Raw genomic sequence first — 24,877 nt, 5'->3', positions numbered from 1 at the left:
ACACTGATAGGATATATTGAATATATAAATACAGAAAACCCTCCTAGCCCCAATTTCATGTGTTCCCTCTGAGATCTTTTACAAAGCTCAAGGTCAAGACTCAGTTGTTCTTGAATAATCAACTATGGAGAATTTGTAACAGAGGCATTGCAACTTCCTTTGCTGCTTTAGAGGTCTAACATCATAAAAACCAAAAACATCCAACACTTTCTCCTAAAGTAAAATTATTTTCTGTTTAAAGACCTACAAAGGGTATTTAATTAAACTACACAGTGAATAATTTAACAAGATTATGAATATAATGAACAGTTCCATGAACTATAAAAATTTTTCTTTTGCAAAACATTAAAAGATACCACAGCTATAAGGTTTCTTCAGTGTTCAAATAGAGTACGAGGCTGCGTATAATTTACATGCAAGACCAGTGTTTTTCCATGTTTGATTCATGTGCTTTAAACATAAAACACTGCAAGTAGTTTTTCAATGACTACTGATTCAACCATTACGCAGTTCTGGAGCTCCTCTTTTAGTCTGTTAACACTTATGATGCAAAACTTGCATTTTGGCAACTGTTCATCCCTCAGAAATTAATAATAAGGTAATATCTTTTAATCACACCAAATACATGACGGACAATTATCATTTATAGAACTGATGTACCTTGCTGAGAATTATTTCAGGTGCCAGGTATTCTGGAGTCCCACATAACGTCCAAGTTCTTCCTTTTACTCTTTTTGCAAAGCCAAAGTCCGTGACCTGGCATCAGAATTTAACATTAAGTACCTCTGAAATATTTTGGAGAGGAATTTTATACGTGGGAAAAATTTATGTGTCAGATCACATGCTACCACACAGTCACATGCATCCTATATGGCAACTTTTTCCAGTAATTTTAATTCACTTACAGTTTTTGGTTTTTTTTCTCATGATAAAATAAATAACACAAAAATAAATATTCTCTCCCTCGAAAACTCTTCTGTTTAGAATTTCAATAATCAGTAGGAGCTACAACTCCCTCATCTGTACGTACCACAAAATATTAACATATTTTCTTTTACTTTTCACATCAGACTGCTTATACCGCTAAAAATTCTAAGAATGTAAATATAAGCAAGATATTCATCTTTTCCCTCAGTTGACAAATAAATGAATCACAAAAAGGGTTAAGATATCAGAGAATCTTGGGGAAGTTTCCATAGCAGAAGTGTATGGAGGTTATAAGGAAAAAATAGTGTGGGAATATGACAATGTAGAAGAGGTCTTCCAGTAACTTCTCATTCTGAATATCTTTGAAAGCATCACCAGAACCCAGCTTACTTATCTGAAGATTGTGTATGTGGGGAAAATGTAGCTGTAATTGCAGTCACAAATGACAAGTTCTTGGCAGTTAAGGATTCTTCATTCCACTTGTCATGTTTTCTGCAGTAAGTTTTCAGAACTTTGCATGCTATTTCATCTTTCACGCTGGGAGTTTTCCTGGACCATATTGCAGAATACATATGGAAGCCAGCAGGTTACTTTTGAAATTCTGGGACCAGTTTCAACCTATCAAGTCTTTGCTTATTTGAGGATCCACTCCTTTTATTTCCTCCTTCTTGGTATCACTAATTACACAACAACTTGTGTCAATGTTTCTGATACAGTAAGGTCACACAGAGATAGTTAACAAGCTAAATGCCAAACTATCAAGGCAGCTTTTGCTTCATTTTTCATAGAAACAACAGCAATCACACCTGCAACTGAATGGAGAGAGCAAACATGCTGACCTGCTTCAGTCAGCAAAGAATTCCTGCTGTGTTGGTGAATACATATTAATCTGAGTAAGAATATACTGCAGGCATGGGACAAACAAGTAACTGTTTTAAAATTCAAAAAGAAAAATAATGGAGCTTTTAAACAAAGTTTAGTTGGAACTGCAGCATGAGCACATGAACATCAAACTCCCTTTGTTTAGAAGCAGAAACTAAAGAACCTGCCATGGGAAGACTGACTGCTGGCTCTGCTACCATTTGCAATTTGCCCACCATCATAAAAATGTATTGTTCAGTACAGAGAGTCAGCAGTTCTACAGAAGACATTCATAGGTTTATGTTCATGGTACTCTTTATCCACATTAATGAAATTCATATTTCTCTTCTCTCTACGCAGTAGAGACTGTACTTTTGTTTTCTATGCAGTATTACTGTACTGTTAAAAAAGCTCAAGTTAAGAGTCCTTTCCACTTCTCTCCATGTTTTCATAATTTATTTTACTGTTAGACTTAGGCTAAAGGTGACACTATGAGGGAAGAGAAGCTTCCACAGTGTAAGAACCGCAAGGTACTGCAGAAGTCTTGTTGCTGTACATCACTTTCCCATTCGTCGTTTTGATCACAAGCAGAGAAACTAAAAAGAAGTTGAAGCGGTGCTGAGAAGCTGTTGTAAAATCAATCATTTGCAGCACTGCAATTCTGATCTGAATTGCTGAGAAGGTTATGGGCTCTACAATGCTGTGAGACTAAGTACTGCCTGAAATTAAGTACTATATTGCAGATGTTGACATCTAATCATCCTCAACTGCTTATATAGACAATGCAGAGAATCAGACACTGTAGGGTACCTTTTCATTTTAGGGCAGATGTATAATATAGCTCAGATGAACAGAGCCACATAATCACCTCCTCCTCACCACAGACCACAAGGGCAATCCTGACAACTTGGCATAAGCAATGAACGTGTGCATACTTTGTTTCAGTCACAGGAAGTTCAGCTCAGTGATGCCCCAGAGCATATGCTAACATGCCAACCAGCTCACTTATTCTAAACATATTTGCTACAATTACCTAACTGCACTGTGAAATGAGAGTCCACTCCCCAAATACATGAAGACTACTATACCTGGATGTATCCTTGCTGATCAATTAAAAGATTTTCAGGCTTTAGATCTCTGTAGATGAGGTCTAATGAATGGAGGTACTCAAATGTTAGCACTATCTGAGCTGCATAAAACCGTGCATGTGGTTCACTGTGAAGAATTAAAACAATATTAAGGAACTCAGTGCTATGCTAAGATACTGAAACAACCACCAGATTGCCAGAGACAGATCTTTTAATCAGTTCTTGTATTGTATACTAAGAACAAAAAGAAAAACCAAACAAAAATCCATATCAAACACAACCCCCCCCCCCAACCACTGCAAAAACAACCAGCAAATACTTTAGAACTGATACTTTCATACATTAAATCTAATTTCTTAGGTTTTGCATTTAAAACATATTTTCAAATCAAGATGATTATACTGTACAGCATAGAACTTAGAAAAACTCAGATTTTAAACTTCACTTTTTGAAACCATTATCAGTTTCAGTGCCAATGTGCATAACAATTCCTAATTACAAGAATTAGGAAATGGAAAAAAAAATAGAAAAAAAAAGCAGTTCCTAGATTCTACTATGCCTAGATTACTAATACCTGCATTAAAAAAACTGAAAATTAATTATAATTTTTTCATTGCATATATTAGTCTGCTAAAAGAAGGCAAAATTAAATGCACTTATCCCTTCAGAACTTTTTCATTAACAGTAACACATTTTATGAAACTCTTCCCACATTAGCAGTATAACTATTTTTGAAGGAATATTTTTAGTAAGACTTCTTACCTGAACCTTCCGATTCTTCTTAGATGTGAGAACATTTCACCACCAGGAACATACTCCATTACCATGTATAAATTAGAATTGTCCTAAAGAAGTAAATAAATACACATAAATATGTACTAGACATTCTATAGTGTTTATAATTCCCAGATACAGTATATTTTATTAAAGAATGAAAGTGAAAAATTATAGCCATCCAATGACCATAATAAATAAAAAGAAACACAGGTAAAAAATTCTTGGAAAAATGCTGACACTCGACAAAAAGGAGTATCAGAATGTCAAGAAATCTATTAAAATTAATATTAAAATATAATGATATAACGATAATTAGTGGGCTCCTGACACAGAATGGTGTAGAATGATATGAAGGAGCAAAGAGTGAAATGCTGACCACAAACTATGAACTTGCACTCTTAAGTCTATAATATTATAGACTATATTATTACAATATAATCTTAAGCCTATAATATTCTCATCTCCTATAGCTCCATCCCCACACCTCAAAGTCATAAACATTAAGCTAGAATGTCTGTTCGTTTAAAATGCTATAATAAAAATAAAAATAATTTTAAAAAGTAGTAAATATTCACAGGACACCTATCACTATTAGCAAAATACTTGATTTCTTTACAGACCAACAAGCACGTGCTGTCGCGGAGTTAGAAGCTAATCTTGAAGTTCTCACTAAGATTGTCACTGAATCCTGCTCCAGATAACAGTCTCACACAAATAAGCTGCATAACAACTACAGTTTTTCCTAAAGTTTGGTCATGTACTTCCCAGAAACTCAAATAACTACTTTCAAAGTATTGATTACCTTAAAAGAATACTCCAGTTTTACAAGGAAAGGGAAGTTCACTGCTTGTAATATTCTCTTTTCATTCAGTGTGTGTTCTATCTGCTTCAGCTTGACAACCTAGTACAGAAAAAATAAACAAAAAAATCTCCAGCCTATGACATTTTATAATCACCAATATATTTTTCAGTACAACAAAGTCATTTGAAAACAAGCACATATCTTCACAGACAGCCAAAACCCTAACAGATTATTGGCACAGTAGAAGTAATGAGAAAGGAATGAGAAGGATAACCATTCTAAAGAGTAATACTCATGTTATATGGTCTGCAGATAACTGAAGAAACACCAGTTCTTCCTACCTGCTGAGGATAAGAATCTGTAAGGAAAACATCTTTTTACATGTTCATAAGAATTCTTTGATCTTATAACAGAGATACTTCTGCAGCAAGACAACTCAGTAAAAATATAGTAATTCTGACTTAGCTAAGAAAGGCAGGAAATTGCATCATTTATTATATATCGTATTTAATTACGAATTTTGTTACAAGTGAACAAAGTAAACTGATTTACTTTACAGAGTTCACACATTAGTGAGGAGAAGACTAAGGAAAACATACATTCAAAGTTTCCATTCTTACGAACAGTTACTTCAGTGACATTTCAATGAATTTTGCTTTTCTGCATTATATCAAACTGCTTGGTGACAGAACTAAAAAATTAAATGCTACCTTCTTTGAAATACATTACAGTGTTAAGCTACCAGCAAGTGGTAGATTGCTGATCACTTCTTGGGAATTAGCAATTTGTTTCCTGATGTTAAGCCCCATTTTACTTCATCCATATTACTTAATTTATCTGTATCTTCAGAATGACATAAAGTCACACTTTTTTTCTGCACTGGAAACACGTAAATGTACAAGGCTGATGAAAATAAGCCTGTTTTCACAAGTTTGGAAAGCAAATGTAAGTGCTATAAATAACAGATAAGCACGATACTCCAGTCCTGACTAAAATGGTGTTTAAATTTAACTATCCTTTAAATGAAAATAGTATTAAAAAAAGGTGACTTTTTTTTTTTTTTTAAGAAATGTCATACAAAAGAAATTGTGAATTAAAAGTATTAAATCTCTTTTCAATCAAGAATTTTTAGATCAAATCAAAAATTTGCACTGAGGCATAAGAACAGCAGGAAAAAAAGCAAGCACTATCAATCAGCTCACTCATGGGAAGTGTCCTCTTTGTCCCCAAAAAGCTATGGCACTGGAATTGTTTTGACCACCAAAAACAGCAAACTAAGGTTATAGTTTGATACTGCAAAGCATTCAGCTTCTAGACAAGATTTAACCCTTTCTGCAGCTTCTGCTGCAGAAATAGTGGAGGGTGATCACAGCAATACCACAGCCCGAGACTGCTACTTAGCACTTCATGCTATCAAATTGGAGCCTCAGCTAACACAGCTTTGCTCTCACTGAATTCTGGCTAAAGGCATGTCCAACGACACCTTCTAGATCAGTGATATCCACACCAGCAGTTTAACCCATAAATTGCTTGGGTCTGAGCTTTTGTTAACATTACTTATCTTCCAAAAGCAATTTTGTAATGAAACTATGCATTCTTACGAGGTCTGCTCTGAAAGCTTGCCTTCTATTTTGTTATGTTGGCCGACAAAGTCAGAGGTGGATGTTGGTGGGATGGCAGTAGAGGCTGAATCCTCCCACCAATACCCCATTACATGTTGTTGCCATGTGACAGATGGCAGCAAAGGGGCAGTTTGACAGCATGGAGTCTGACATGTAGGTGCATATGAAGCAAAAGAGTGTCAATGAACTCCTTCCAGTGGAAGAAATTGTGTCCACTGACATTCATCAATGCTTACTGAACATTTCTGGAAAGCAAACAGGATTTGAGCAGTGAGTGGTGCATTTCAGCAGTGCTGACAGTGACAGTGGTCACCACCACTGTTACAGATCCTTGTGAGCACAGCATGCAGGCTCTTGTTCATTGCTGGCAAAAACGCACAGCTAATGGTGGTTACAATATTGAAAAATGGTATTTTGTAGCTGAGTATTTCCTCTGTCTTATGGTGCTCTTGTGCTCTTTGTCATTATTTCCGCAGAGATAAATAGGAGGCATCACTTTCAGTGGCCTTCATATATTACATCCTTGCTAGGTCAAGGCAGAAAAATAAAAGAATAACAACCCTACAAACAAAACTACTGGCTACTTCAACATACACTATCTTTATATTTCTTTCCTATCCTAATGAGCCAGACTTAAGTTTTGTTAAAAAAAAAATAGTCACCGCATTGGCCATCCATCCTGTTCAATATTCCTTCAAATATTTCCATGATGATCTGTCCTTTGTGACGAAGGACTAATAAATTCTCCATAAAACTTACTGAAACTGGCAGAAATTTCCAAAAGGAAATATAGCTGTGTATTTGATAAAGAGATGATTAACAGGAAACCACTACCAAGAAGTAGTTCTTGCAATTAAAATACAAAGCAAACCCTTTTCTCAAATGACTGAGCTCCTAGCCATTTTCCTTGTTTGTATAACAGCAGCTGGACTTCCCTGTGATCCTCTATGGTAACAAAGGGCAGCAATGCAGCCAGCCCCAGAACAAGAAGTGACTGATTTCTCTATGCCTAAAAATCCCAAGGGCAAGCTGGCTGGGCTAGAGAGACAATGTTTCCACATCCCACACTTGGTTAACGTGCCTTGGTAATCAGAAGAGACTGGAACACTGCAATAAGGCTTCTTTGCAAGAGGGCTCCCCAGTTCTAAAGGAGCTGGACCACACCAGGGTGTAAAGAGCTTTCCTTGGAATCAACAGCTCAGTGTGGCTGCACACTGCCAACACAGCACCTGGCACCATGGGACCAGATGTTGACATCAAGGTTTGTACACAGGGCAGTTCAAATGCCCAAGGCCTGGTTCCAGCCCAAGCACTGGAAGAAAACTGACATGATAATTGACTTGTGTATTTCATCATGGAACAGCAGACAGCCTTCTGCCAGTAGACAAAAAGCCACCTAGCTTCCTAATGGAGAACCAACATAACTAGTTGCAAATATCTTTAAGCCTGTGAGAATGTTTTACTGTAAATCCACTACAAGCATTAACAATGTGATTTTTTTTTTTTTTTTGCCAGATAATTTTATAGCTACAGCTATCCAATTTCCAATTTTCCAAGTCAGATAACCGGCTCTTCCCACAGGCACAGGATGCTTTCACTCATCACACCCTGTTTTACAGGGAGACTTCTTGCAGAATTTCATCAGCCCTAGTAAGCAAATAAAGTGTTGAAATGGTCAATCATTTCAAACAGCCTTTCAGATTTCAAATAGCATTTCAAATGGCCTTTCATTTGTACTGTGTTGGGAAGTCTTTTTAATTTAAGTGGATATTTTCTGTCTTTAAAAAAAAAAAAGAAGTTAGAAAACATTCATAAGAGAATGCTGAAGTTGAAAGAAAAAAAAGAGCTCCTTCAAGTAAAAGTAATGCCAGAATTTATGCTATAAAGTTTAGTTTCCTAAGTCTTATAAAGGAGTCTTTATTAAATTACACATTAAAGTTAAAATTTGTGCAACTGTACAAGAGAAACACAGTTTAGTCACAGTCACCAGATTTTGTCTACATCAAACCCTTCTGAACCACAAAAACGCAGTAAAAATTGCACCAACCTTTTGTTTGTCCAGTATCTTCATGGCATAATACTGTTCTGTGGCTTTATGCTTCACCATCATAACTCTCCCAAATGATCCTGTTCCAAGAGTTTTTTGCCTCTCAAAATCATCTAGGCCAGCAGTATTCTACGCGTAAAAGGATAAAATGATATTATTTACAATCTAACATCAAGATACAACAAAATATAGGCAACCTAGTGCTGTTTTATGTTGTCATGCCTATCAAATTTTAATAAGATTTTATATTTTACATTGCACTCATTAAAACAAAAAGACTTAATTGAGTTGTATTAACATTTCAATAATTTGTCTACACAGATGACAAATGCTTAGTAAGAGGGAGACTGACAGTAAGATCACGAATTTAAGGCACAAATAAATAAACAAGCTCCTCAATGCTCCACAAAGCAGAAAATTAGAGCAAAATCCTAGAACCAAACCACATATAAATTGTCTGGAAGAAATATCACTGACAAAACTTCCTCAGTTACTCATTATCAAAGTACTTCAAATGCTGCTTCATGCTTTCCACTGTCCCCATCCCTCCTCTCTATGAAAAAGCCCACTCCCCTCAGTCTCTGAACAGATTATTCTTTCAAGCTCCTCAGCCTGCCCACAAGCTTCATGCAGTATATTCTTTATTAACAACATAAGAAAATATCAGCAAGGTAAATTACAGATTCGCCAATGGTTACTGCTACAAAGAGCCAGGTAAAATATGACCACTGATTTTGAGTTTTCTCATGTTGATGGCAAACATAATTCAGTGCAAGAAAAAGCAGTTGCTCAGTACGACCATTTCATCAGCTTAGTCTGGAGGTCTGAGCCTTTCCTGACAAACGTGAGTGACAAAATTAACATTCAAAATGGAAACTCTTGAAAAATGCATTAAACTTATTTCAGTCTTTTCTGCTGCTCATTACACTGATCCACACTTATATGAAAAAATGCTACAGAGAAAATTATTGAATTATTAAGTGATACCTGAGGTGGGCTTTCCCATTTTCTTAAAAAGTCTTCTTTGGCTTTGGCTAGGAACTCTTTCACTGAAAACACACACAAAACCAACATTTTTATTAATGTAAGTCATCTTGGATGTGATAGAGATGCGCTGTTTACAAAATATATGAACTTCATTATCAATTCCAATCTTCAGTTCTTAAGGTACTATTTTGTATCTTCTATGGTGAGCACCAATGTCTCAGACTCCTACAATTATCTCCAGGTGATCTCTAAGCTTCCCGGAGTAGCTACATTATTCCACACACTTTAATTAAAGTACACCAGCTGTAGTAGCTCAAAATACTGTGTAAGCAAGCAGGCTTTAAGGTGATACAAAACTTTCTTAATTTGATTGGGAAAAAACCACAAACACCTGATGTATAAGTAGCCATTCAAAAAGGATAATTTAAAATAATAATACTTTTTTTTTTCCTTTTCTTTCAACTTATTAAGACTTATTTCAATCTCATTGCTTTCCCTCCACCCCCATTACCTTTAAATAAAGGCTGTTTGCAAGCTCCAGTACCAAAAGCACAGCATTACTGCAAGCAAAGACAAAGCACAGGGCTACAACAACACTGCACGTTAGATGTGCCCACAGTCAGAGTAAGTATTCTTAATTTTGCACTGAGATACAAGGAATGAATAAATGCAAAGTTCTAGATGACCATTTAAAATGTGCACCAACATTTTTTGTTCAGATAATCTTTCACTTGTTGTATTTCTCTGAATATCAATTATCAGCCAGATCAAAGTAGGTTACTTAATGCATAGTCATAAATGAGAGGCATTTCAGAAACTGCCATGATTCTGAAAAAGTCACAGAATTGAGAAGAAAATATCATACTGTTTTTGTGTTTTCTGAGTCACTACACATAATGAAATATTAATAACAGTGGATTTTGCGTATTGCAATGCTCAGACCTAAGCAATTTCTAAAAATACTCAGTAACGTGTCAAGATTATTCTGGCCAATATCTGGAATTTTACAGTTTTGGATCTGCATTTCACTTTCTGAAGCTCATAGAGACCTTTTCTCCTACCATTTTTCTGTGACCGGTGCAGTATCTGCAGAGATAAAAACAACGGCAGCCTTGGAAGAGACTGGTCACTAATTCTGGTTTTCTTTCCCTCTCAGCTGTGCTATAGGATTCAACTGTAGCAAAATACTCAAGAAAGGGGGGCTTGCAGCTCCCTCCATCACTGACTCCTATGGAATAGCATCAATTCAAGGGAAATTTTAGACAAAATGTCAAAAAGAGCTGGCAGACCTCAAGGTTAGAAAAGTGTTAAAAAAACGAGACACGCATAGTAATTTTATCTTAAGAGGAACACGTGATAATGTATTCCTTCTCTCTATTACTTTAAACCTATGTGTAAGTAGAATAGAAAAACATTTTATGCCAAAGGAATTACATTAAATTGGCATTTAAACTGACTGTAAGTTAAATGTATTTTAGTGGGGAGCCAATAAGATGTTTGACAGTTGTCCCAAGTAGGGAAAATGTCTTACTGTTTTGAAATTTTTTTGGCTATTTGGAATATTGGAAATTAGGGCATTCTCAAATGAGGATCATCAATCCTCATCATTTAATGATCTAAAGATCCTCATCTGAAAAAAAGACTGGATATCCTATAACATGGAATTCTCTACACAAAAAAGGAATCTAGCAATGTCTAAGTTCAGGTCTAATGATCCTCTTCTTCCACTAGGAGTATTGAGATGACAACTGATTAGTTTGATGACTACCTGTAATTTTTTTTTTCATGTAAGTTGACTCCAAAGTAATACGACTTATTTTTTTTTTTAATGTCAAGAAAAAAAAGTTAAGATGATCAGTACAATTACCAAAAAGCCAAACCTTCAGACTTGTGGGCCTTCAAATTTTTAGGGACATAGTTCAGTGGGCATGGTGGTAATGCGTTGACAGTTGGACTATACAATCAGTGGTCTTTTCAAATGTCAATAATTCTATGTTTCTAAGCAGCTGTAGACAATTAATTAACATTGTTTTAACAATACAAAGCATAGACAAAACATGAAGTTTTAATTTGCTCATGTTATTATGGTACAGCATGTCTTAAATATCCCTTGCAAAATTTCCATTGTTCATATAAAGAAATACTTCATGTTTCCGCATTTCTTGCACTGGAATATAATTTTCAGTATTTATAAAAATATACCATGACATTTTCATGTAATCATCTCTGTTTCAGTTCTTCTTATGGATGTTTATGAAAAAAGAATGTTTATGAAAAAAATTGAAATCCAGATGGAAATATTCAAACTGCGGATTCATGGGAAGAAGAAGCCTAGTTTCTAGAAAAATCAAGAAGCCACAAGCTCTCCTACAATACAGAACATTTAACTTACTCTACTTATGTTCCTTTTTCAGAAAATGGCACTGAACATGTGTTTACAAAAGAAAGCTACCTAATGGTATTAATTTATTCACGATGCCCTCATCTTTCAAGAGAAAATGTATCAAATTTTGCTTGGTTCTCACATTCAGAAATCACCTGGGTTTTTACACTACATAGAAATTCAGGAGGTGACTTCCAAAATAATTTAGGCAACTTAAATGCACGCACTTATGTCACTTCTGAAAACAGATATTTTTAAAAAATGGATTTTGATCATGAAACAACCTCTTGATACAGAACTCACTTCATTTCTACCTTTCTAGTGCCAAATCCAAATTTATGCTAACTAGTTGTAGTCTATAGTAGCCATTGATATTATTTTGATGTTGCAAATAAACATTAAATGATGAGTTTGAAGTTTTCCTTTAGTGCACATTTTTAGCCACTTCACATTGCTACAATGAGACCCCTTTTACCCCCCTCTATTTTTTCATCTTTAAATTGTTCCCAGTATCTGACTTTGGGCACTAATGAAAGAATGAGCATACCAAAGGTCTCTATAGGTCCCCAAAGGGTTTGCAGGAACATTCACCCACACAGATGAGATGATGAAGAGAGGAAAGAAAGAGAAAAAAAAAATGTTTTATGCATTTCCACAACAAACACATAGAAAACATAAATACATTTCACCCTTTCCCCTCCCCACTCAGGGCTGAACCCTGCAACAAACCAGTCCTTTCCCACGCAGACAGAATGACTCACGCTACACCACAGAATGTTTGAGCAAAGATTAACAAATGAAAAATAAAAAAAGAAAGAAAAGAAAAACAACACACCAAAGGCAGCTAAATTCGATGTGAAAAAAAGATGTTGCATCACAGAAATAAGCACAGCTTAAAAAATTTCAGAAGATCAAGCTGGCATCTCTAATAATTAACCTATTCCAAGACATACACACATCCAAGGAACTGTTGCTAATAAAAGTGTATCTATCTTCACTGCAGCATTCACTATAAAACCTGGAATTGGGTGATCTTCCCACTACTTAGCGCTTCGCTCCAAAAGACGACATGTGTGAACTGCACACCATGTGGTGGGCAGCACAGAAATGGAAAACAGTCCCCAAAAAATTCAAAACTGCATTTCAATCCCATTACCCAACAGCAGCAACAAAACCATTTGAGAAGCCTGAATCACACAGATGGAGTTACCCTACCCAAAGCGCAACGCGTACTTGAGTTCTCTGCAGTAGATATATAAATACGATTTAATTTTATGAGATAGGCACAAAAGAGCCACAGCCAAAAATTCTGGGAGCACCAGTAAGGAACCAGCTGGGAGCAAACAGGCTACACACAGACCAGTGAGCATGAGCAGGCCCCATTGACCTAGCTCTCATTGGCAGTCTCAGCCCTTAGCAGAAGCAAGTTTCATGCAAGGCAAACATCCAAAGCCACAGCAGGAAATCAGGGGAGATTGAGAAAAATATAGTTAAGAAATGGAGTAGTGACCAAGGAGTGAAGACTGAAAACTTTTTATAAAACTGAAAGACAGGTTTAATAACCTCTGTCTGGTCAAAGGGAATCCTACAGGTGCACACAGGGCCAAATTATATACCAAGGATGCTGCCACTTGTGTATTGCGGATGATGTTGAGACTAGGCCAAAGGACATCTGTACCCATAACAAAGGGAAAATGGTGATAAGTGAAAGGGAAGCAGAGAGCAGGACAGAAATAGATCAAGTTCATAATAAAACACAGCCACTTCCACACACAGTGCCAGACAATGACAGTTACCAGTTAGTTTTTAACTATCTGTGGTCATAATGAATGCAAGAGCTTCCTGTTCAAATAAGCCCTGTTTTCACGCTACAAAAACCATCTGGTCCCAACATGATGAAAAGGTGCTTGTTCAGAACACCAAAGGGAAACCCGCAGATGGTTTCTTTGGTTCAGAGAGGGGCTGCTCCTCACCTGCTCTGTGCCAGGAACTAACTGTGTACTTAAAACTTCAGCTTGAGATCCATAGGTTCCCAGGTAATACTACTAGCAAACAATGAGGTATTTTTTTAAATAACAAAAAAACAAACAAACAAAAAAACCAACACAAAAACAAGCAAACAAACAAAATCAAACCAATACCACAAAACAAAACAAAAAATAAACTCCCCCAAAAACAAAGAAATCAACATTCCCGCCCTCCAGCCCTCTAAACTATAGGAGATGTGGCAATTAGATTTTTTTTTTTTTTAGTGGTATATTAATGCAGTACACAATACTTTTGTTTAATTATTTTATGGATGAACTTTTGTATGAAAAATTAGCAGAGTTAAAAAGAAATAACAAAGGGTGGATGAATATTATAAAACAAAGAGTACTCTGGCCTGTTATAGTTTAAAAGCAAATGAATCCTAGGAAGGTTCCTGAAAAAACTAAGCGGTCCGGGATGTGTCAGCTGCAGAGGTGCAATTAGGGCACAGGGGAAACAGGTCACAGGTGGAGAAGTCCTGAAGAGTTAACATGAATTACTTTGTCTTTCTCCACCTCCCATGTGCACTGCATTTGTTATTCTCAAGCGTGTCTCCAGTAGACAGCAAGCCTTTTTTTTTTTTTTTTTTTTTGGAGGGGGGGGTTGGAAGTGTTTAGACAGGATTCATGGCAGAAAAAAGAAAAAGCAAGAACTAAACTGATTAAGACTAAACACTGGGCACCACTGCAAATTCTCATATGCTGTGCTAAATGCCAATCTCTGCTTGGTATTTAAAATGCCCTTTATCAAAATACAATTCAATTTCTGTTCCAAAATTGTAATATTATCACTTGAAGTCTGGAATTGAATGGAATATTTAAGTATCCAAATTTCATTTAATTGAAAAACGAGTAACTGTGAAGAGATTCTGATACCTGTACATTTCATTTTCATAAAAACATAGTTTTTAGCCTTAAACATCACTGAGGTGTAAGCCGATGTCTCAGTGAATCCCGTGGTCATGATATCGCATTTGAGAAAGAAGTGGGAAGTGTTTGAGTCAAGAGTTTCAAGCCCCTCTCTTACACCATTAACGTGTCTTAAATTTCTTTTGTACCTTTCAGTAGCAAGGCTTATAACAAGATTTTTAGTTAGGTGAAACATACTTACTGTCTCTGTTGTAACAAACTGACCACTGTTAATTCTGTCTTGTTTCTGCTCTAAGAGTTGCAAGGTCACTAAAGCTAGAGTAATGAACTCTCATCTCATCTATCGACTTTTTGATTTCAAGACCAAGGCTTTGATCTAATATTTCAGTTTTTTTTTTAAATTTCAATGATCATTAAAACTGGTGGTGCAAAACAAACTAGTAAATTAACAATGGCAATATAAAAAAAGTCCTTCAATTTTATATACATGGAACTCCTCTGAAATACAAGAACTAAAAGTTCTTACAGAGTGAAGGATCATAAGAACGGCCAACTTCTTACAAGTTTGCTATTAAAATGAAAGTACAATTAATTAATCTAACTGCATACTGTAAACACTTCTAGGGAATACTAGGAAGGAGTAGTAAAAAGTAGAGAACAAAAGAGCATAGAAAGTAAAGAGAGAATAAGGGAGAGGAACAGAATAAACAGTAAATGAAGAGCAAAACTGCAGCTGCAGTTTCTGAAGATCAGGGAAGCACTGGAATCTGATTCAGGGGGCGTGCATTCTGGATTTACCATTATGGTACATTGTAAATTGACAAATAAGAAGGATAATTTGCATTTTACAATGCAAAATATGGCATACAGGCAAAATCTTATTTTATTATTTTATTATTTTGAAGTCTTGAGCTAGACAGTATTTTATCAGTCTTATAAAATAAAATTACTCCTCTGTTTTTTTTTTTTTTCTTTTTTTCTTTTTTTCCCCCTATTCAGGACTGTAGGCTACAATTTTAAGCTATACATTAAACAATCCTGAATTCTTACTTACTCTTAATCTCTTGACTTGGCTGCCTTGAACCCAACAGCCTGTACAAGGGACGTGACAGATTCAGGCAAACCAAAGGAGCTGGATTTTCAGCTACCGAAGATGATGCCTATCTTTGCTGAATTCTGAGTGGATAAAACTCTACTGCATGCAACTGCCACAGACTGACTTTCTTCTTCCGTCTTCTATTTTTATTAGAGAAAAAAAAAAAAAGAATCTTATTTTCAAATCTAATTTTCAGTCTTTTCCCTTCTGTCATCAATTTAAATCATAAAGCACTGGTCCAAGCAGAGGGAGCAAACTCTGTTAATGTCAAAAGAATAACAGAAAAGAAAAAATCCAAGGAGAGAGGATCAAAGCCAACTAACACTGAATCACTTAAAACATGAATCTCTGAAGTATTGCTTAAAAGTGTGTAATCAGTAAACTTATTCAGTCAAAATCACAACTGAGTCTTGAACTTGCTCTGCTCAGCAGTTGTACAGGTCTATCTGCTCACAATAAATCATTTTCTAACAGAAAGAAAACACTGAAGAGAGGAAAAAAATACCTTCTTAAAATAAAAAAAGAATTCTGAACCAAACCTCATTAAAATTTACAACTGAATAAGCTTCATTAAAAAAAAAAGTGATTCCTCCCTGAAGACACACGTAGATAATGCTGCATTTTCCAGTTATACCAAAGCCTCTCATCCTCTCTGCTGAAACCAATCACACAAAACCCATTAACCAAGCTTTATTAGTCAAATCCTAAATTTTTCAATTACATGCAAGATCTCATCACACAGGAGCAGAACAGCTTCATCAGAACATGCAAGGATGGGCAACCTAAGATATATTTGGCAGATGCCTGCTGAATGCAAGGTGCATCACACCCCTTTGGGTCTTAAGGTCCTTCATGGTGGCACCTCTCTTTCCTGCCCAAGCTCCCCTTCCGAAGAGAGCATTCTAGTAAACTGCCTCTGTTTGACTGAAGTGGATGTTGTCTTTTCTTTTTTCCTCCCAGTTCTCTAAAAACATTGGTTAGAACAAGTGCCCAGTTACTTCTGGAATACATTACAACTAAGCTTTAGGAGGGGAAAAAAAAAAAAAAAAAAAAAAAAAAAAAAGAAAATGGAAGTTTTGTGTACCCTTTCCCTGTCCTTGAAATGTCCACTGATGGGAATTATTCCAGCCTGCCAGGAGACAACCTCCATGTTTTCCATGTTTATGTTTCATTTCTTGCAACAATCCACATGCTTTTTGGTTTGAAAATCCAAGGAGCAGGTGTTCAAAATTGGATTTGCAAGGTTGCAGCTCAGTGTGGACTGGTACAAACAAGCACTGCTTCCAAAAACCCCAATCCCATTCTTCCACAGTGCTTTGCTCCTGCCTGTATCATGACCTTCCTTGAAAGAGCAAAAGCAGCCTGTGGCTGCCTGCCAAGCCAGGTTAGGGAACGAGGCCAGATTAAAAAGTAATGGACAGGAGGCAGGAGAGGACAAGGGAAGCTAATTTTAATCCAAAGCAAACTCCCAGCTGTATTCATGACACGAATGCTTCTCCCAGGGTGAGGGAAGGGCAGTGGGATGGAAATGGGGAAATATGTGTGGCAAATAGAACTGCTCCTTTTCTAAAGGAGTTAGCTTATGGTAGATTAACACAGCCTGGAAGTACTGCACTGGACTAACTGAAAAGGTTTCTAAGTAATAACTCTAATTTTAAATTATTAACCTTCAATTATTTGATAGGTTAATTCTATTAGCCTAAAATTTTAAATTAATAAGTAATTTAATGAAATGACTTTCAAATGCAGTACTTGACACTCCCCACATATAAAATTGGATCATGTTATGTGAAGCAATGTTAACAAATAAAATCCTCAACTATTATAAACTGATGTGTTTTGTGAGGAATTAGGAATTAAGTGCTATCAATGCAGTACTCTCTATTGAGTACAACTCTCTACAGTTGTAGCTGATCCTCAGCACATAATCGAAAGTGTAGCAAATACCACAGAATTTGCAGTGCAAAGACCTCCTGCCTCTGTGAAATGTAACAGGTACCATTTTACAAAGAAAATTGAAAACTGTGGGCAAATTGTGAAATTTCAAACACCTCTGTTTCTACACTGCATACGTTTCCATGGTTACCATGCAGGAAAAAAAAAAAAAAAAAAAAAAAAAAGAATAAATTTTAAGAATGAGTTCCAAGAACAAAATTTTCTAGGGCACTACAGGAAAACATCATGTAACTGTCTATATTTCTGAGTAAAGGTTCATGTTATGCTAGTTAAATGTGAATAAATAAAATAATCAGATTTTCCTCTTACCATCAAAAACCCACACCAGGCCAAAGTTTACTTTATCTGCTATGTTTCACTCCAGTACATCCCTCTGCGCTACAAGTACTGCCCAACTGGTTGGCATCAACTTTCCTCTCTGTATTACTGCCCCCCCTTCCCCTTCCCTTCCCCTTTAGTGAAAGTCCACTGATGAAAAAGGATAACCAGTTTCTGAGCAGCTATCACTTCATACATCATTCTTATCACTATATATATTCGTGCACAAATAATCATTTCTTTAGAAGTAAATAAAGTTTTATTAAATTCATTTGCTGCTTGTATTCCAAACAAAGCGTCTTTTGGGGCTGTTGGATGCTATATAAATGCTTGTGGATATGTTACTTGAAAAGAGTAGCTCTTGTGTTGCTCTTCCTTTTTTTTCCCCTCAAGTATTTTGAAGCATCAAAATAACAGTAGATACACCAATCTTGGTTTAATTGCACTCATTTCTAAGTCCACTTCCCATGAAAGTACTTTGTTCCAACCCTCACATTGATAAAACCTTACACGATCCCAAGTACTTGCTTTGGAATCAATAACTTCACAGCTGTCAGAGTAAATAAGCAAAATAGCTCATCTCTGCAAGATTTGAGAATCTGACACATCACAACACTGACATGTCTCCCACAGAACATATTTCAATATTCATTTTCAGTATTTAGAGGAAGGGGTTGCCTTTTCTATCCAAGCAGTAGAGGTTCATTTATAACCTCAAATAGCAGAGATGAATTTTCTGAATAAGAAAGTCTTACATAAATAAACATATTTCACAATTCAGCACATCAAAGTGAGCAACCTTTTGTTTCCTTACGAGTTAGGGTAGGAAAAAGTAGGTAAGAGTATTTGATATCCATTCTAATAACGAATGGGACTGTAGAGGAAAACTGGTTAAAGTCAGTGCTTATTTTGATGAAAAAGAAGACATAATATTCACACACTGTACATAAAAAACACAAAAACACACAAATTAAGAATTCCTAATGAGCTGTAGTACATGAAAACAACTGCAACAAATAAAGGAAAGCATCAAAACTATTAGTCAGGTTACAAAACTGCCCTTAGTAACCTCAAAGATGTGACATTCATGCTACACACTTTGGTCAAAAACAGCAATACCAGCAGCAGCTTTTAGAAGAACTAACAACAAATAATTATATAAACTATTAGAGATATAAACTAAAACACAACAAGAAGAAAATCTTACTGGTAATACATATATATGTAAGAATCATAGCAGAAAATAGAGTAAGCTACAGTTCAACAGAGATGCAAGATTACAACATCTAAAATACCCTTTCCTCTGGAAGTAACACAAATTTCATTAAACTAATCTTTTCTCAAAACTAAGCATGCTGAGGGACTGTTCTCTGGATGGAGGCATTTTAAGAACTATGTCAAAGCAGCAACCCATGCTGTTTTTTCTTTCTTCAGATACTTCATATAAGAGCCAGAACCAACATGAACCCAGCTCAACACCTAATAAGTTACCCTAATCTATTGTCAGCAGCAAATTGATAACGGAAAATTTTTGCAAGGAAGATACCTTCAAACCATCAAGACACATATAGGAGCACGCATTTCTAGCACCTGAGCGTTCCACTCTTTCATTTTCTATACTGTCTCTTCAGCAGCAGGAATAATTGCTTCTGGAGGTCTTTCTCCACAACTATATGTATGGAGAGGAAAATACATGCCATGTTTAGTATCAGTACTGACATGCCTCTAGATTTCTCATCTATCTTATCACTTCCTTCTTATCCTGCAAACCATATATCTGGCACCGATAAATGCAGCCCAGTCTCTCTCCCTGCATAATCAGTTTCTAAGTTCAGTCAGCCCAGATGTACAGCGGGTCTTCAGCTTCAAGACCTCTTTGTTACATGTTCTGTTAATGCAAAATGGGAACCTTCAGCCAACTCAGCTTTGCTCTGATACAACTCCCTATTTCTCAATTGCTGAAGTTTCAAATATACTTCTGTGAACTGTGAACTTGCTCTTAGAAGACTGTTGCAATACACACAGCTAAGATATTTATACTCTGTCCCTTCACCCTTATTCCTGAAACACTCCTGTTCGCCAGTGCCTCCAGTCCTGACAATAACTCAGCAGAGGCTATCAGCATTGCTCGCACGCCTCATACTGCTCCATCTGTACACACATATGGGGAATACTATCTTAAGAACATAAATTTCAGGATCAGCAAATACTTATTTTCAACATTGAAAGCACTAACTCAACTGTGGACTTGGTGCTACTAGGAGGATTAAGCCTCTTCCTAGTGAAACACCACAACAGCACCTTTCCTGTCAGTTTTATCTGTTAAGGAATGTTCTGCTATTAAAAACAAAACAAACCCTGAACCAAAGAAAATGAAAAACAAGGACTCTGAAAGGCAAATAGTTTTTTTCATTCTTTACAGGAAAAAAAAAAAAAAAAAATCTCTGGAACTTTCCTAGAGGAAAGAAAAAAGTAGGCCAATCATATCTGCAATTGAAGAAAACATTACTATTTCATCAGTTTCACTTCATCTAGACCACCCTTTAAAAGGAGAGCATCTGGTTTTATCCACTTAAAGAGAGAACTGCTGCAGCAGACAACTGCAAAGGTGCATCAAACAGCAGAAGTAATTTCAGTGGGGAAATGTTTACACTAAAGATAATCTAATCCTCCTCAGAGGAAGCACAAGACACCTTTCACTAAAGCAAAACAAGTCTTCTGATTTGTAGACTATTTTGATTGGGAACTGACACTAGGTAAAAATTGCAGTCATTTATTTTTATTTTCAATGGACCTGGGAGCCTGGATGTCAAGGTGAACATAACGTACAGATGCAAATTGTAGAATAAAACCCCATGATAAACAAAAACAAAAACAAAAAACAAGCCCACAAAAAAAAAAAACCAAAAAAAAAAAACCAACCAGAATGGTTGTCTCTTTTTCACCCAGTTTCAGTTAAGAAATTTATTCCCTTAAAATCACTCAGTCTTAAGACAACAAAAAAAACGGGGAAATTGAGCACTTAGGCAGAAAAATCTGAGATTGATATAGCCGACTTCCACAAATCTTAATTCCTGTGAAAGTTACCACACAACTGTAAGGAAAAACAGGAAAGAAAAAAAAAAAAAACAAACCAGGAAAAATCCAGCACTAGTGATGGTGACCAGAGACTTTCCAACTCATAATTTGGGTCCTCTTCATCCACAGAATAATACAGCCATGCGATGCCAGCAACACAGCAGGGCTGCAGGCTCACCCTCGCTCAGCAGCAGCTCCCAGCAGGGAGGTGATGCAGCCCCCCCCCGTCCAGCTGACGGCTCCACGTGCCCACAGCCACGCAGGTGGGGGCTGGACCACCCCTCCAGGTTGCCCTGCTCTAAGCTATACTTCAGAGGCCATGATGCTGTAACGTGGGTCCTCATAATTCATGGACAAAGTTCTGATAACTTGTCCTGCAGCCATATCTGTACATTGCTGCATGTAACAATACTGCATATTGTTGTGATCCATACCCTGAGGAAATGACGGCAACACTTTCCTTTTTGGGGAGGACAACCTCAAAACATTTGTGTGAGATAAGTACATGCAAACCGATATTAGGCAAGGCAGTGGGATGGCTCCTCCCACTTTTTGTCTCATGCCTTCTATAAAACTGAAATCTTCATAAAAACAGACCTTTAAATTCATAGGACAAAGCAAAACCATGCAGACACACACAGAAACTCTGTATAAAAGTGTATTTGTTTTTTTCTTTATAAGCAATCTTTAACCCTCTCAAGTCATTTCCCAAGGCTACAGATTATCTGCTTGAACTGATACGGCACAATTGCAGAAACCATTATGCTTGGGCTCTTTGAAAACCATTTTCTAATGACATCATCTTCTAAAGAAATAAACGTACACGGTTTAAACATTTAGGTACAATTTTGGATAACATTTCAAGGAAGAATAAAGTACTCCATAATTCCACTAATTCGAAGTGCTTTACAACAAGCAGTGTTTTTGGAAGGCAACCACCTGCCTGATAAGTTCACTGCACCCATTATAATATTTCATTTTAAATGTCACTCTCCTCCCCTACTTCCATGCATGACCTGAACTATTCTGCTATCCCATCATTTAGAAAGAATAAAGACCAAAGAAGGATAAGACGGTTCAGATGAAAAACAACAAAAGCAGTTCAGACTTTTAGGTGATAATTATAATAATTTCAGAAGGGCTTTTTGATTTGTACCAATTCACAGAAAATAATTTGTTATGAATGGCACACAAAAATAAGTGAAGCAACACACAGAGCATACAATTATAAAATTCTCCATGTCGGATTCTATGCCCTATTCAATGATTTGGAACAGTTATTTCTGAAAGAAAGCTTCAAAATAGAATTTCAAATGCTAAATACCACCTATGCAAAGCAAAATGTTTAATAAAACTGCTAATCTTTAAGACAGGTCATTTTTAGAATCCACAGTAAGTCGATTACAGAAACAAAGGGCTCTGTAGTCGATGTAGCTCTGCAGACAAGAAAGGGAAACCTGGTAGATTTTTCCTGACTGTGAAGACAGAACAAAAAATAGTCTCAAAGGCAATAGAAAAGACTTACCATTCATGCTGAAAAGCTAATTTTCAGAAACATATTGCTGCTAATATTAATCCAATAACTGCAGAAGTATGTTAATCTCTACAAAAATCAGTGCTCCAAGCTCGAAACACAACTATACACTAACTGGAAAGAGAAAGCACACAGAATCCAGAGAGCTTCTCTTCCTTACGGGCTCCTTCTGATGCAAAAATCTGTGAAGCACAAGATAGCAGTAGTAAACCAAAATCAATATTCAGCACACGGGTACTTGGTTTTGCTCATTAACTACTTCTGTTCTGACCAATGCTACCTATTCATGTCTAAAGCAACTCAAAATGGCAGGGCGAAAAAAGCATGCAAACACCAGGAGGTTTTTAAGATGTTCTCAATTATATCAAGCACTGGTTGTTTCCATGGCAACCTTAGACCAGAATTATCTGTTGACTTGTACCCAACTAGTAGTTACTCTAAAGCTTTAATCAATTTGCACAATGTATTTTACACATTATTTCATATTTCATATTTTCCTCTCTATATATCTAGCAATTATTCAGCTAAAATTCTCTAAGAAATTCCACAGTATTTGAAATACATTGGTAGGTTGAATCAGTTAGAGACCAAATAGAATTCCTATTCACCATCCGTCCATTTATAGACTATGAGAATCTGAAGATAATAAAAAGATGCAAGTGGTGCCTCTTCGTAACATGCATGTTGTTCAAAGTTAAGACATTCTTTTATTTTGCACAGATTCATAAAAATATTTGTAGCAGCTTTAGAATAAGAGATTCTCACTGATCTTGCCGTCCCTACAACCAACACCAAGCAGCCTCATTCTCCTTTCCGCTCCCATTTCAGTCTTTCAAAGAGCAAAAAACTATTAAAAAAACAAAACAAAGCAACCTGCAAAAATAATCAAAACTTGGGTTCCACATAACTGCAACCAGCCACATTCCAGACATCTGAATCTCAGATGGAAGTGTGGCATTGTGCTGCCTACCATCACATCCCTTTTGCCCTTTGCAGCACCCCTGACCAGACTCGTGCAGTCTGTGCATTTACATGTGCACTTGGCCAATTTTTTAGAATAGATTCAAAGGCCTGTGGTATTCAGAGATACCTCTGTCCCTACTGGATTCTAAAGATTTTACACAACAAATTAATTTCATATGTAGGTCACTCTGAAAGTAATGCTTCCTATTTATTTCCATAGAAACTACAACAGATGCAAAGAGCACAATAATACTGCTTGACAGAGCAAATTCTTAGCTACAAAGCACTATTTTTCAACACAGACACCATCATTAGCTATGCATTTTCACCAGTGATAAATGACAACCTGCATGTTGCACTCCTAAAAACCTTTTACCAGCAGAGGTACCCACTATTGCTGTCGCCACTACTGAAACCCACCACCCACCATCTCCCTGTGCTCATATCCATCGTTTCACCTCCATGAATTTTCAGCAAGGGTCAATGAATATCAATCGGTGCCTTTTGGCATCCATTCCTCATGGATGAATTCAATGAGGCACCTTTGCTTCACATGCACTTCCATGTCAGACACCGTTCTGTCAGACTGTCCATGCGATGCCATCCGTCACACGGCAACATTTAATGGGATACTGGTAGGAAGGTTTGACCTCTACGGCCATCCCACCAACATCCACCTCTGACACTGTGGGCCAACACAATAAAATAGGAGGCATCACTTTCAGAGCAAACATCGTACGTTAACTAAGCGTTCAAGCGATATTAGAAATATCATGTTCCATTGATAATAAAATAATGAAACCAAGGCATTAAATAAGTTTCAAAATCAATCACTGAAAACCCCTGAGGCTGCAGAGCACATGTCAAGGCTGTCTAAGCCACAGCAGTAGCTGACTGGCAGCACATTAGCAAGAAGCCACTTGACAGCAAACAGCTCCTTCACCTTCAGTAAACACAGTGTCAGCAGTAACTGCTTGCACAAGAACATACACAGAAACAGACCTGTTACCATGCTGCTTTACAGAAGGCGTTAATATTCTAATTTTCTTTTTTTTATCAATTCAACTTCAATCCTAGACCTACAACAAAAATCTGAAAAGCTCTTTTGCAATTTTTTTCAGGAATGCAAGACAGGTTTTACCTTCACTTTAGAATTAATTCATGCTAAATATCTGCTATTTAATTTTAGTCAAGCTTAAAATTTCATAAGTTGCTGCTGTATGCATAGAAGAGTCGAGAATATTCAAATATCCATCTAAAACAAACATCATCACATTTCTAAAATTGCTTATTCATTAAAAACTTTGTGAATTTAATCTGCAGCCTGAATGCAGTGACCCAGTACAATTCTACAACACTGACTTGTTAGGGGAGGAGGAGGGGGGTGGGGAACAAAAAAAAAAAAACCCCACAACACTAAAACCTTCTCCCTTCTATTTTTCCTTTGCAATGCTGTAAAGAATTTTCAGGGATGATGCGTTTTCCCAGGGATACAGTTACAACTCTGTGCAGTCAGCAGCAGAGAGAAAGGAGAGAAAGGC

General features: G+C 36.5%; 1 protein-coding gene across 4 annotated transcripts in view; it reads right to left on the bottom strand.

The window, feature by feature from the left end:
* The window catches only part of PRKACB (protein kinase cAMP-activated catalytic subunit beta), a 67,230-nt gene that overhangs the window by 7,395 nt on the left and 34,958 nt on the right, over nucleotides 1–24,877 (bottom strand). For 2 of the 4 annotated variants that reach the window (XM_048946971.1, XM_048946970.1), the window contains exons 2-7: nucleotides 9,112–9,173; nucleotides 8,125–8,253; nucleotides 4,456–4,554; nucleotides 3,639–3,721; nucleotides 2,877–3,003; nucleotides 661–756 (exon numbers count right to left, since the gene is read on the bottom strand). In XM_048946971.1, the coding sequence (XP_048802928.1) occupies nucleotides 661–756; nucleotides 2,877–3,003; nucleotides 3,639–3,721; nucleotides 4,456–4,554; nucleotides 8,125–8,253; nucleotides 9,112–9,173 (596 nt within the window). Of the gene's footprint in view, nucleotides 1–660; nucleotides 757–2,876; nucleotides 3,004–3,638; nucleotides 3,722–4,455; nucleotides 4,555–8,124; nucleotides 8,254–9,111; nucleotides 9,174–12,041; nucleotides 12,644–22,364; nucleotides 22,726–24,877 lie in introns of those variants that run through there. The other 2 variants (XM_048946974.1, XM_048946972.1) reach the window with 2 other exon arrangements.

This window comes from Lagopus muta, chromosome 5 (assembly GCF_023343835.1).
Source record: "Lagopus muta isolate bLagMut1 chromosome 5, bLagMut1 primary, whole genome shotgun sequence".
Taxonomy (NCBI): Eukaryota; Metazoa; Chordata; class Aves; order Galliformes; family Phasianidae; genus Lagopus; species Lagopus muta.
The sequence above is the reverse complement of the archived record's forward strand: the minus strand, read 5'-3'. Positions and strand labels throughout refer to the sequence as shown.